The sequence below is a fragment of the Thermobia domestica genome, chromosome 2 (assembly GCF_964235325.1).
Source record: "Thermobia domestica chromosome 2, izTheDome1.hap1.1, whole genome shotgun sequence".
Lineage (NCBI taxonomy): Eukaryota > Metazoa > Arthropoda > Insecta > Zygentoma > Lepismatidae > Thermobia > Thermobia domestica.
Window position 1 is genome coordinate 119,014,106 of NC_137455.1, and position 14,051 is coordinate 119,028,156.

Sequence of the window (14,051 nt, forward strand, 5' to 3'; positions counted from 1 at the left end):
TCACTGAAAACCGTGCTGTGTTGCAGAAGCACTGCAACGACCAGACCCTTTAAATTCTGAGATAGGGGAAAGGAGACTTAACATTCGCTCCAATTCCCGCGCTGAAGGAATCTGGTCGTTGTATGCTCGCTGCAACACAATATAAATTAGAGACTCTGTGACGGATTATTTTTCGCTTTTTAAAACGGATTAACGAAACGGGCAGTTACAGAAGTAAAAAAAAAATGTTATTTAAAGTATATATGGGAGTATTAGAAGGTATTTTTTCTGTTCTTTACTACTATTGCTAATAATATTTTTTTCTTGAAATACTTTGGTCGTTGCGCAACGCTGAAACACTAACATTAGTCGCCACTGTGATCCAATAAAATAAATATTCAATTTCCTCTGTGGTTAAGGGCTTACTGTGTACGCCTTTCACATAGGAGTCCCGGCTTCGATCTCCCGTTGGGTTCTCTTCCTCTACTCCATCTCAAAAGTTCGCGATGTCTTTGGGACGGTCCCTTTTCCGCTCATGTATAATTGTTTATATTAGTATGAGATCGTTGGGATCTGAGGACCCAAAATGGCGCCCTTCTTCGAGTTCGATCCAAAGCCACATCGAGTGTTCGTTTATAGTCCTCGCTGTGCGCGAATGTGCCGCCACCAAGTGAGAAAAGTTAAAATAAAAACAAGAAAATATTTTATTAAGAGAAAATTAAAATCTCAAACTAGATTCATTCAAGTAAGTAGTTATAATTTAGATATATTTACTTTAATCGTAATTATCGTAACACATTTAACAGGTGGATAAGTATGTTAAAATTTCAAATAACTCCCGGTATCAAACCTACCAATTGGAAAATAAGGGGGGCGAAGTGAAGCTATTCTGCGCCGGGAAGGGAAAAAAAGCGTCCTTTTTTTTCCGCGTTATCATGGAGTGGTGAGAGCGTCTTAGCCACCTCAGGGAGAAATTTCTGACAAAATCCACTTAACCGCAGTGCAATATGTAAGTCGAACTTATTAGTGAAACCAAAACCGGTTGGTGGGAGAAAGCCTAAAGGACAGCTATGGATTGAGTGTAATAATTCGATCAACTACGACAAAATTGACAACTCCCTCTTCCCTGGTGAGGATGCACGTGCTTCACCCATAATGGATTAGTTCGCAGTGGATAAGGTTTGACCGTTAGTTTCCAGGATTACAAGGTAACATCAATGTTTTTTTTTATTTATAATGCGGCTGGAGTAAATCTAGAAGATCAATTGTAAATCTGGAAGGGTCATGCGACTCGGAAGATTCCAGGCGTAGGGGAAGTGACTGCTGCCGTCTAAATTTAGTTTCGGACGAATTGGCTGATGTTTTATAAACTGTGACAATCCTTAAAAATTTGAACTATGAACTAAATTCTCGGTTTTCGAAAATTTATTTTTTATATATCAGATAAAAAGGGGGAGCAAAGATAAGTTAATATATACGCCTGCTTACTGTAAATTGTTTCTACGATGATAAAAGTAACATTATATGAGTTTCTTTAGAGTAATGGAATCTAGAAACATGATTGTTTAAAGTAAATCTTTCCAGTCAAGCATGGGTCCCCAGTCGCCTGGGTGATAGAATTCGTCCTTCCTCTCCCTTCACTTCCACTTTCACTTGTCTCGGTTGGAACTTCAAATGTCAAAAATTTACGCTTAGGTTAGCACCTCTCCATATCAAATCTGCATTTAGAATCTCTCGTTTTGTATGAAGTTATTTCCTTGTTTGTTAGTTATAGTGGTTAGGTTAGTTTTAGTATCGTTAACTATTAGGTACAAAGTTTAAACTGTGCTCTGTTGTTTGTGGTTCTTAGGACCCTCCAAGTAAACTTTACATATAAAAGGATAAACCTGGGGTGATGTTTAGAACGTTCACTGCTCTCTCTCTCTCTATCCTGCTGGCATGTTGTTAACATAAATGCTTGTGATAATGGAATTACCTGAAGCTTGTCCGCTCACCCTGTATTTTAAAGAAATATTTGGCAGATACGATCAGTAATTGAAAATTTGTGCTATACAAAAGTGAGATTAGAGAAGTTGCGATTTAACGAGCCATGGGCAAAGAAATAGTTAAATATATGAAGAAAGTGTGTATTTAGAGACGTGTTGCGCCTGAAATAGACAGGTTGCCTGCTCGAAATAAGATAATATTTTATTTCTTCAGTGTGTTCATGTAGGCCCGGCCATTCTCTATCTCCACCGCTGCCACTTTCATAGGGTGCTCAGCCATTAGGAAAGCTGTTGGATGAAAATTGTATTTAGATTGTGAACCGATTTAATAAGTATGCCGTAAACCCTTGTAATAGTTTTTTTGTATTCCTAATGTATGTCAGCAGGCCAAAGAAATGTTACCCCCCCACTTTCGAATGATGTAATAGTGTTTTGAAAACAATTGTAAAATTTAATACTAAATTGTGACAAAGTTTAATTTGAGCAACATAGCAATTCATTTTTTTTATAGGTCAACCGATATAAAAAGGGACTTGTATTTTGTTTTATGTAACTCTAAATCTTCAAAATTCTAAAATGTGCTTGCACTAAGAATCGGATTGACCAAACGTTTATTTTGTACGAAAATAACTAACTAACTATAACCGGAACAAAATTTTTCTTCTGGAAATGTAAGAGATGCGTTAAAAAGTTGTTCTGAGCGCGTAGAAATTGTTGTGAAAGTAAGATTGAAGATAAATTTGGAATTAAGAACATAATTTGGAACTAAATTTTCAACCTAATTATATATATATATATATATATATATATATATATATATATATATATTCCACTTGCAATGTGTACTTCAGTCTTTTCCTCCCCGTGCGGGAAGGGGAGCTCTGTCATTGTAGTTCATTTTTTTCTTTTCTTTCTGTTCTAACAATAAATTTAGTTTGTACTGTATGAAGTAGTAGTCATTGTGTTATGAGATCTGAATATCCCTTAGTTATAAGCTCGATTAATAATATTTGGCAAGTGGTCTTAGAACGAAAGAATTAAATACGAAGGATATTATCAACAGTTACAGTGCTTCACGCAGTGGTCTCAACAGGTTTAAAGATCCTGATTCGAAGCGTAGTTTATTTTATTTTATATTTCTTTTTTTTCCAAATCTTCCTTTCTTCATTATTGCAGATGTTATTTTATTTCTCTTTTATATTTTAACTTAAGTTTTTTTTCGTTGTGCAAATACAATTAAAGTTACGGTTGGATAGCCTGGAGTACCTTCAGTAACCAGGAGAGTATTCAACCTAGGCCAAATTCTGAGGAAAGGAAGAAAGCGAAATAAACCGTAACATTAAAGTGGCGACCCAGCCTTAGGATGATTCTCTTGTCTGAGTACTGCTCGAGAAGTAACGTGTAATAATATTAATGGATAATTTAGATATTAAGCAGGTGAAGTGGAAGTGAAGTGGAGAGATGGTGGGTGAGTTTTGTTTTCCGGTTCTGGGACCGGAAGCTTGACTGGAAATATCTTATGAGTGTTTATATAAGTATATAGTGTTCTTGAAGTGAAAGTTTCAATGTCTTTTTGTTTTGTTTTATGCTGTGTTTGTAAAGCAATTGTAGAATGGCGTCTCGTGGAAGTGGCTCCGATGGGGATAGCGTTTGTTCGGGTTCTCAGCAAAAAGAATACGCATGTTGTGATAATGTGCATCAAGTAGTCAGCAATGAAGGAGTAGAGAAAGTGAAAGCCGTGATGTGCGAGAGTTGCCTTCGCTGGTTTCATTTTGATTGTGTAGGTATGAAGAATACCTCTAGCATGTTTGCTTTAGTAAGTGCTGATTCCTACCGTTGGGTATGTGCAGGGTGCGAAGCAGCTAAACTACCTCAGCCTAATAATGGCAATGATGAGGATCCCGAAAAAGGGAACAAGGAATTTACGCTTGATAATGGTATTTCTGACAATGCACCCATTGCGACCTCGTCACCTGTCTTACGAGACAATTGTACTGTGTCGTCTGTCTCGCGAGAAGGCGGTCTTATGTTAATGATGGAAAAGCTGTTCAAGAAGATAGACGAAATTAGTTACGAGGTAGTTAGTAGTAAAAAGGAGGTGAGCAAAGTTAACCAGAAAATCGACGAAGGGTTCGAGAAATTTGGGACTCAAATTACTGAGGTGCAGTCTAAAATTGAACGAACTGCTACAACCGTGCAGCTATTATCCTCTAAGTTGGAGCAAGTAAAAGTACAAGCTCATGAGGAATTGCAAGTAGCAAGCCAGAAATTAATGGATAATGTTAGGATAGTTAGCACGAAGGTCGAGAGTAATGAATTACGAATTCAAACACTTGAGCATAATATGAAGGGAACCTTGAGTAGGCTCGAATCTCAGGATACGCGTTTGCAACAATTACCTGAGAGGATAGAAGCGCAGAATATTGTTTTACAAGAAGTTAAAAGTAAGCAGGATGGAGTTGAGGGCGCAGTGGGCGAGCTGAAATCACAGAATTCCAAAACAAATGAAAGATTAGAGAAGTATCAAGGCGAAATAGGAAATGAAGTAACAGCATTGAAACAGTAATTAGAAAAGTTAGAATTAGCTTTGTATGAGGATAGTAAAAGTGACAAGTCTGTAGATCACGAAATTCCTAGAAAAAGAGCGCACGTGAACTTTGAAACCGGGCTTGCTCAAACAAGTAACCGGAATAGGAATATCCCAACTAACAATCCTTTTGTGTACAACCTGTCGACTCCTCCTTTGTCGAGTGGTAATGATAATTATCATTATATGGCAGGTAACTGGCAAAACAAGATTTTTGAGGGTACTAACTTAGGAAATTGTTTCGGATCTTCTTTTATGACAACCACCCCGAATTTGGAATCCCAATGGCAATGGCAAGGCCAAAAACCTGATGTTCATCCAGTAACTTCTAACCCATTTTTCTTTTCACCTAATAGTGGTTTCCAAAATTCCCCTAGTTTCTCATCGTCTATTATCAAACCTAAAGACCTTAAATATTTTCCGGTTTTTAGTGGAGAGGTGACAGCAGGTGCAGGCCGATCTTTCTTGCGAAATTTACAACGATGTTTGGATATGTATAGATTGTCTGATGCCGAAAAACTTTTAATAGTATCGAAATGTTTGATGCGGGGGGCCGAAGCGTGGCTGCAATCAGTGGCACGCGATATTAAAAGTTATGAAGATTTTGTAAAACTTTTTAAGAAACAGTATTGTTCTGCCAGTATGGAAAGGATCCATAAGAAAGCTTTGCAAGCTTTAAGATTCGATAGGTCGAAATTTTCTACACTGCTTGAGCTTGCTTGGTATATAGTTGAGGTTTATTTCAATATAACTGAAGTGCCAGACCAGTCCGAATTGATAGATATTTAATTGGGTTGCTTGTCGGCTGAGGATTCGCGGTTGTTCATGGTAAGCCCGTGTTCAGACATCGATGAATTGATGGCTAAGATTGCAGCACTGTCGGGTCACGCAAACGCGCACGCGAGTGATTTAAGACCTCCTGCGAGACGGTTTTCTGCCAAACAGGCTAAAGTCGTCAAAAATAAAATTCAACAAGTAGAAAGTGGGAGTCAAACTGATTTTCTTAGCTACTTCGACAGCCAACGTACCAACCGAGATAATTTAAGATACGGTAATGATAATAGAAATAATCGGAATGGTCAAAACGCGCAAAACAATCAAGGCTTTGGATCGTACCGAGGAAGGAATCGTAACTTCCGACGAAGGTGGCGTGGTAGTCGAAATGGAAATTCGAACTATAGGCATGAGTCATCAGAAAACACTTCCGGTCAAAGTAATGAGAGAAATAGTGATATCACAATTGTTACCAATAACTTGGGAAACATAAACGGAAATAGTACGACCCCAGACAGACGGGCTCCGGCCCCGGAAAACTAGAAAGGCAGTCACTTTTGGAAATGGGGGAAGCTGGCTGCGGTAAGGATGAAGTCCCCATTATAATTGATCAGACCTTAGAAACTATTCCTAAAACTTTAATACCGTTAGAACCTAATGAAATTTCTCAGACTTTTGATACTAATCAACAATCAGTTTATTTCAATGTAAATTGTGTAGTAGAAGATGAATCATTAGAACCAATTAGTGAACATTATTTTTCATCGTCTCCGGTAGTAAGTGGTGTTATAGGGGGTGTAACGTTAAATTGTACAATAGATAGCGGCTCTGATCTGAACCTGATGGACTGGGAGATATGGAGAAAACTTAAGCAGAAATTCCCATCTGCTAAGTTAAGACCATATTCAGGATTGACTTTGGGCGCCTTTGCCGGGAAGGAGAAATTTTCTGTGCAGGGTGTTCAAACTTTTAATCTGAACATTCAGAACCGGATTTTTGATGTGCCAATCTTTGTCATAAAATATTTAAGGACTGATTTAATTTTGGGTTGTCCCTTCTTGGACAAGTTCCAAGGAGTGATTGATAGAAGTAGAAGAGAAGTTAGATTGAAGGATAATTCCGGGAAGGAAATTGTTATTGAAACTACAAACCCGAACATACTTTCAGTTTCTATTTCGATGGTTGAAATCGAAACTAGTCCTTTTCAAAAGTCACTGGAAAAGATAGTTGCGGTAGTAAGCGAAACTTCTAATAGTATAGATCAGTCTAAAGTGGGTTCATTGACAGATTCGGTTAGGTTGGAGAATATAGCTAGGTCAGTGACGGAATTTGAATCTAATCTTAGTGAAGGCGAAATTCGAACTTATATTTCCTCTCGAGACGATCTCGACTCCTCTTCGAAACAACGCTTACAAAATTTACTTATTAAAAATAGAGATCTCTTTTCCGAATATCCGCGAAGAGTTAGAACACCCCTGTGCAGGATCGAATTGACGGATGAAGTGCCTATTGTCGGCCCGTATTATCCTATTCCCCAGTCTATGCAGGCGGCATTTGAGGAAGAGCTTCAAAAATGGATTAAGTTAGGGATCGCCAAAGAACAACCTTCTCCTTACCGCAACCCGATCCATTGTGTGAAAAAAGCTTCTGGTGGCGTACGCCCAGTCCTTGATTTGCGATATCTCAATAAAAAGGTAATTTCATCTAAAATACAAGTGGAGCCGATTGTGGACATCCTCAATCGTGTTGCCAAAGCATACTATTTCAGTAATTTTGATTGCTCGTCAGGCTATTACGTAATAGGACTTCATCCTTCTTCGTATAACTGTACCAGCTTTGTTTACTTAGGCAGACAATATGTAATGACTGTTCTTCCGATGGGAATTAAAAGTGCTCCATCTATTTTTCAAAATGTAATGTATAGTTTTTTTCAAAATTTTACAAAATCGTACGTAACGGTCTATCTTGATGACGTTCTCGTCTCTAGCATCACTTTAAACCAACATTTTGAACATTTGGAACGTGTTTTTGAAATTTTTAGATCGGCTAATTTTTCTTTGAATTTCAAGAAGTGTAGTTTCCTGCAGAAAGAGATCCACTTCTTAGGACATGTGATAAGTGGCCAGGAAGTTAAGACAGACCCGCGTCACAACGAACCCATAAGATGTTTTCCTATTCCAAAATCCAAGAAACAGGTCAGGCAATTTTTAGGTTTAATTGGTTGGAGACGTAAGTTCATAGCTAACTTCGCAGGACTAACAGCTCCATTTTTCGACCTTCTTAAAAAGGATAAGAAATTCCAGATGACACCCGAATTGCTAGAACTTTTCTTCAAATTAAGAGAAATCATTAGTCAACCTCCAGCTTTAGGCCAACCCGATTTTTCTCTTCCTTATCATATTTATTCGGATGCTTGTGCAGAGAATTTAGCAGGCTATTTGTGCCAATACCCTTCTCCGGAAGCAGACCCTGTGGTGATAGCTTATGCTAGTCGTCGTGTTCGACCACATGAACTATCTTTATCAATCTTTCAACCCGAACTCTTAGCCGTACTGTTCCTCTGCGAACATTTTTCTCAATATGTTTTGGGTCGAACTACGTATATTCATTGTGATAACGCTGCCGTTACGCACGCGTTTACAATGAAGAACTTGGATCCTCGTACCACCCGAACTTTAGTGAAATTGCAACGTTTTGATTTAATTTTTGAACATTTGTCCGGCCGGTCCAATCAAATTGCTGATATACTTAGCCGAAATCCTCCTGAGGTAACTAAGGAACAAGAGCTCCGGTATGTAAATTTTCTTACGGTATAGGATTCTTCAGCTCTAGACTTTAACGAAATTAAGGAAAAACAACGTACCAACCCCCTTTGTGTTAAACTTCGGTCCTCTTTGGATAACGTTTCTAAATCTAATCATATTTTGGTTCATCAGGGTCTCCTTTATATTAAAAATCGTAAAACTAATCAGTGGCTGTTAGTTATCCCTCAGGAACTTACAACAAAAATCGTTGAGTTAGTTCATTCCAAGGGACATTTCGGAGTGAGGAAATGTTGGTCGTTTTGTCGATCATTGTTTTACTGGAAAGGGGTAAAACTTAGTATAAAACAATACATACGAAATTGTATAAAATGTGCAGAAACAAAATTCGCGAACCGCATTATTGCAAAGGATGATTGTAACATAGAGGCAAGAATGCCACATGAACGATTAGGATTGGACATTGTGGGGAAATTACCAGGAAGTCATGGTTTCTATTATATTCTTTCAATAATAGACATTTATTCTCGGTACGTATGTTTCTTTCCACTTAAAACGGCCCACGCTAAGGAGATAATAGCAGTGTTGGAAAGGAGATATTTCTATCTTTTCCCCTATCCCAGGGCTATTATCTCTGATCGTGGCCCACAGTTCCTTTCTAAGCTTTTTAAAGGATATTGTAATCGTAACAGTATTAAGCATGTTCTTACTTCCAGCTACACCCCGAATGCGAATGGCCTAGCGGAACGCAGCCATAAAGAACTTAATCGTATTATTAGACTGGAGTGTCAGGAGAGACAAACGCAATGGAGTCAGGTATTAAAGCTCGCGCAGGAACTTTTAAACTATTCCTTATATAGTAGTATAAACTGTACGCCTGCTGAACTGTTCTTATCGTATTCAGCGGCGGAAGTTTTCAAGAAATCATTTCCGTGGCCCTCAAATTTAAATTATTTAAATATTAGAGATAAGTATCTTGAAATTCACCCGGACGTGACCTCAAAAGTTGAAAGAAAAAAGGTAAAGAAAACTGGGCGAGAGGTAATCCTGAAAGAGGGACATCTTGTGATGGTAAAAACCCATTACCTCTCATCTGCAGTTAAGCATGAAACGTATAAATTTATGAAATGCTATGTCGGCCCTTATGTGGTCCAGAAAATTCTGAAAAACAGCGCCATTCTTTATACGTTGAAAGGCGAAAGTATAGGAACCCAAAACTTTCAAAACCTAAAATTATTTGACTGTACCAAGGAGAAGAGATTAGAACTCCTCCGTGATTATCCTCACATCATACAAGACGAGGTTACGTAACGATTGGAAGGTAAAGGAAATAGAAACCAAGGACAGGCTATAGGATATGTAATAAAAAAAAGTTGCAGGTCTTTGAATTTTTATTATGGTATGTGATTGTTTTATACTGTGATTTTGTTAGTGGTAGGAAGATATTCCTTACGTTAAGATAGGTATAAATTCCTTGTCATGTCACATTACGTTTCTTTTTTTCTCTTTCATTGTTAGTGTAGTTCCATGTCCGGTTGTCATATTGATTTTTTTCTTTTCTTTCTTCTATTAGTAGTGTATTTCCATTCTCGTGTACTTTTTTGGTTAGGTATAGTCTTATGTCATATTATTTGTGTATGTGATGTTGATGTCTAGCAGATGATTTCATTGACTGAGTCTTAGGTGTAATTTTATGTCGTGCGGGTTAATGTGAATTGCCAGTGAACCTGAATTTTTTTTACATAGTTTAAGAATTTTTTTCTTTCTCTTAGCTAACATCTTTGTAGGTATAGGTTAGGATCTTTTCTTTTTTCTTCTCCTTTGGTACTTATGCCGTGTGTTATTAGTAATAGGATGTCATTTTTTTCTTTTCGTTGCTAAGGCGTGTATAAATGTTATGTCGTGTTTGTTGTCTTCTACTTGATCTTCATTGACAATTTAGGTAAGAGTTAGCTTTGGTGTCGTGTGAACTCGAATTAAATAGTTGGGAATCAAGATGGAAAAATAAATAATCTCGATCGAGATAATTTATTTTTCTTCGGTGGGCCCCGAAGATGGGACGGTCCCTTTTCCGCTCATGTATAATTGTTTATATTAGTATGAGATCGTTGGGATCTGAGGACCCAAAATGGCGCCCTTCTTCGAGTTCGATCCAAAGCCACATCAAGTGTTCGTTTATAGTCCTCGCTGTGCGCGAATGTGCCGCCACCAAGTGAGAAAAGTTAAAATAAAAACAAGAAAATATTTTATTAAGAGAAAATTAAAATCTCAAACTAGATTCATTCAAGTAAGTAGTTATAATTTAGATATATTTACTTTAATCGTAATTATCGTAACACATTTAACAGGTGGATAAGTATGTTAAAATTTCAAATAACTCCCGGTATCAAACCTACCAATTGGAAAATAAGGGGGGCGAAGTGAAGCTATTCTGCGCCGGGAAGGGAAAAAAGCGTCCTTTTTTCCGCGTTATCATGGAGTGGTGAGAGCGTCTTAGCCACCTCAGGGAGAAATTTCTGACAAAATCCACTTAACCGCAGTGCAATATGTAAGTCGAACTTATTAGTGAAACCAAAACCGGTTGGTGGGAGAAAGCCTAAAGGACAGCTATGGATTGAGTGTAATAATTCGATCAACTACGACAAAATTGACAACTCCCTCTTCCCTGGTGAGGATGCACGTGCTTCACCCATAATGGATTAGTTCGCAGTGGATAAGGTTTGACCGTTAGTTTCCAGGATTACAAGGTAACATCAATGTTTTTTTTATTTATAATGCGGCTGGAGTAAATCTAGAAGATCAATTGTAAATCTGGAAGGGTCATGCGACTCGGAAGATTCCAGGCGTAGGGGAAGTGACTGCTGCCGTCTAAATTTAGTTTCGGACGAATTGGCTGATGTTTTATAAACTGTGACAATCCTTAAAAATTTGAACTATGAACTAAATTCTCGGTTTTCGAAAATTTATTTTTTATATATCAGATAAAAAGGGGGGAGCAAAGATAAGTTAATATATACGCCTGCTTACTGTAAATTGTTTCTACGATGATAAAAGTAACATTATATGAGTTTCTTTAGAGTAATGGAATCTAGAAACATGATTGCTTAAAGTAAATCTTTCCAGTCAAGCATGGGTCCCCAGTCGCCTGGGTGATAGAATTCGTCCTTCCTCTCCCTTCACTTCCACTTTCACTTGTCTCGGTTGGAACTTCAAATGTCAAAAATTTACGCTTAGGTTAGCACCTCTCCATATCAAATCTGCATTTAGAATCTCTCGTTTTGTATGAAGTTATTTCCTTGTTTGTTAGTTATAGTGGTTAGGTTAGTTTTAGTATCGTTAACTATTAGGTACAAAGTTTAAACTGTGCTCTGTTGTTTGTGGTTCTTAGGACCCTCCAAGTAAACTTTACATATAAAAGGATAAACCTGGGGTGATGTTTAGAACGTTCACTGCTCTCTCTCTCTCTATCCTGCTGGCATGTTGTTAACATAAATGCTTGTGATAATGGAATTACCTGAAGCTTGTCCGCTCACCCTGTATTTTAAAGAAATATTTGGCAGATACGATCAGTAATTGAAAATTTGTGCTATACAAAAGTGAGATTAGAGAAGTTGCGATTTAACGAGCCATGGGCAAAGAAATAGTTAAATATATGAAGAAAGTGTGTATTTAGAGACGTGTTGCGCCTGAAATAGACAGGTTGCCCGCTCGAAATAAGATAATATTTTATTTCTTCAGTGTGTTCATGTAGGCCCGGCCATTCTCTATCTCCACCGCTGCCACTTTCATAGGGTGCTCAGCCATTAGGAAAGCTGTTGGATGAAAATTGTATTTAGATTGTGAACCGATTTAATAAGTATGCCGTAAACCCTTGTAATAGTTTTTTTGTATTCCTAATGTATGTCAGCAGGCCAAAGAAATGTTACCCCCCCACTTTCGAATGATGTAATAGTGTTTTGAAAACAATTGTAAAATTTAATACTAAATTGTGACAAAGTTTAATTTGAGCAACATAGCAATTCATTTTTTTTATAGGTCAACCGATATAAAAAGGGACTTGTATTTTGTTTTATGTAACTCTAAATCTTCAAAATTCTAAAATGTGCTTGCACTAAGAATCGGATTGACCAAACGTTTATATTGTACGAAAATAACTAACTAACTATAACCGGAACAAAATTTTTCTTCTGGAAATGTAAGAGGTGCGTTAAAAAGTTGTTCTGAGCGCGTAGAAATTGTTGTGAAAGTAAGATTGGTGAAGATAAATTTGGAATTAAGAACATAATTTGGAACTAAATTTTCAACCTAATTATATATATATATATATATATATATATATATATATATATATATATATATATATATATATATATATATATATTCCACTTGCAATGTGTACTTCAGTCTTTTCCTCCCCGTGCGGGAAGGGGAGCTCTGTCATTGTAGTTCATTTTTTTCTTTTCTTTCTGTTCTAACAATAAATTTAGTTTGTACTGTATGAAGTAGTAGTCATTGTGTTATGAGATCTGAATATCCCTTAGTTATAAGCTCGATTAACAATATTTGGCAAGTGGTCTTAGAACGAAAGAATTAAATACGGAGGATATTATCAACAGTTACAGTGCTTCACGCAGTGGTCTCAACAGGAGAAAGATCCTGATTCGAAGCGTAGTTTATTTTATTTTATATTTCTTTTTTTTTTCAAATCTTCCTTTCTTCATTATTGCAGATGTTATTTTATTTCTCTTTTATATTTTAACTTAAGTTTTTTTTTTCGTTGTGCAAATACAATTAAAGTCACGGTTGGATAGCCAGGAGTACCTTCAGTAACCAGGAGAGTATTCAACCGAGGCCAAATTCTGAGGAAAGGAAGAAAGCGAAATAAACCGTAACATCTTTTCAGAGAGAAAATCCACATATAACATATGTTTCTCCCTTTCAAAAAGTAAGCAATCCATTAAAAATTATAGGTGATAGGGTCCCAAAGCATTGGAGGAGTCCTAAAAGGGTTCTACAGTTATTTTCTATACGGAGGGTCCTAAATCCATTGCATAATAAATGTGGGAGATCAGAGACTATAACAGGGGAGGTTTCTGAGCAATACAGGATCCCAGGGACCATATTTTAAGAGTGAGTATGCATAGCATACAAACTCTCAAATCTTCTCAAGCCAGGGTTTTTGTGAGGGTTATTTTTTACATTGGGAACCATAGGAGGTCCTTGGGGATCCATGGATCATATTTTTTAACAAAGAGTATTATAAAATTAAAAAAATCATGGACATTGCTCTTGCTAGTCACTGCAAGCATTAAAGGTCATTCACATCATCTAATGTCATTCACACATTTTAGAGACTTTCACCTACTTTCAACAATGTATCACTTAACACGACAACACTTTCTCTAGCTTGTAACACCATTAAAACTAACAGATTCTACAATTGTCGGCCTCTTTGATGTTGAATGGTTTGTCTCTTTCTACTTTGTAAGTCTGTGCAAATTGTAATATTTTATACAAAATAATATCTTTTTAATTATCTTATTAAGAAGAAAACTTACCGTCCTATCATAGCGTCATCCCTAAATACTGCTATATTTGGTGTTTCCTTATCGTCATATGGACCAAAGTGTACGTTTCCTGTGCCAAACCATTTGTGAAATCCGTGTCTCAAAGGCAAATATTGCTCTCGGTGTCCTAAATGCCTGTAGAATATAAAATTTACATAAAATAATACAAAACATAACATATAACTCTAAGTTAAATAGGCACACTTATTAAGTCATTGTCTTTTCATCTAAAGATGACTCATTTAATTAAAAGCTTTTTGTCGATACCCGGAAATCTAAAATCGTCTTTCAGGAAATGGCAAAAACTGTCTCTGTCTCTTACCTTTTCACACAAACACAAACATTTCCAATGTTAATCTCACTAAGAAAAGATCTGTTTAGCACAAACTGTTTTTTC

At 36.9% G+C, this 14,051-nt stretch overlaps 1 protein-coding gene across 1 annotated transcript in view; it reads right to left on the reverse strand.

Moving 5' to 3' along the window:
• The window catches only part of LOC145675050 (N-acetylgalactosamine-6-sulfatase-like), a 230,930-nt gene that overhangs the window by 72,157 nt on the left and 144,722 nt on the right, over positions 1–14,051 (reverse strand). Inside the window, exon 5 of the mRNA XM_081745417.1 lies at positions 13,646–13,789. Within this exon, the coding sequence (XP_081601543.1) occupies positions 13,646–13,789 (144 nt within the window). The remainder of the gene's footprint in view (positions 1–13,645; positions 13,790–14,051) is intronic.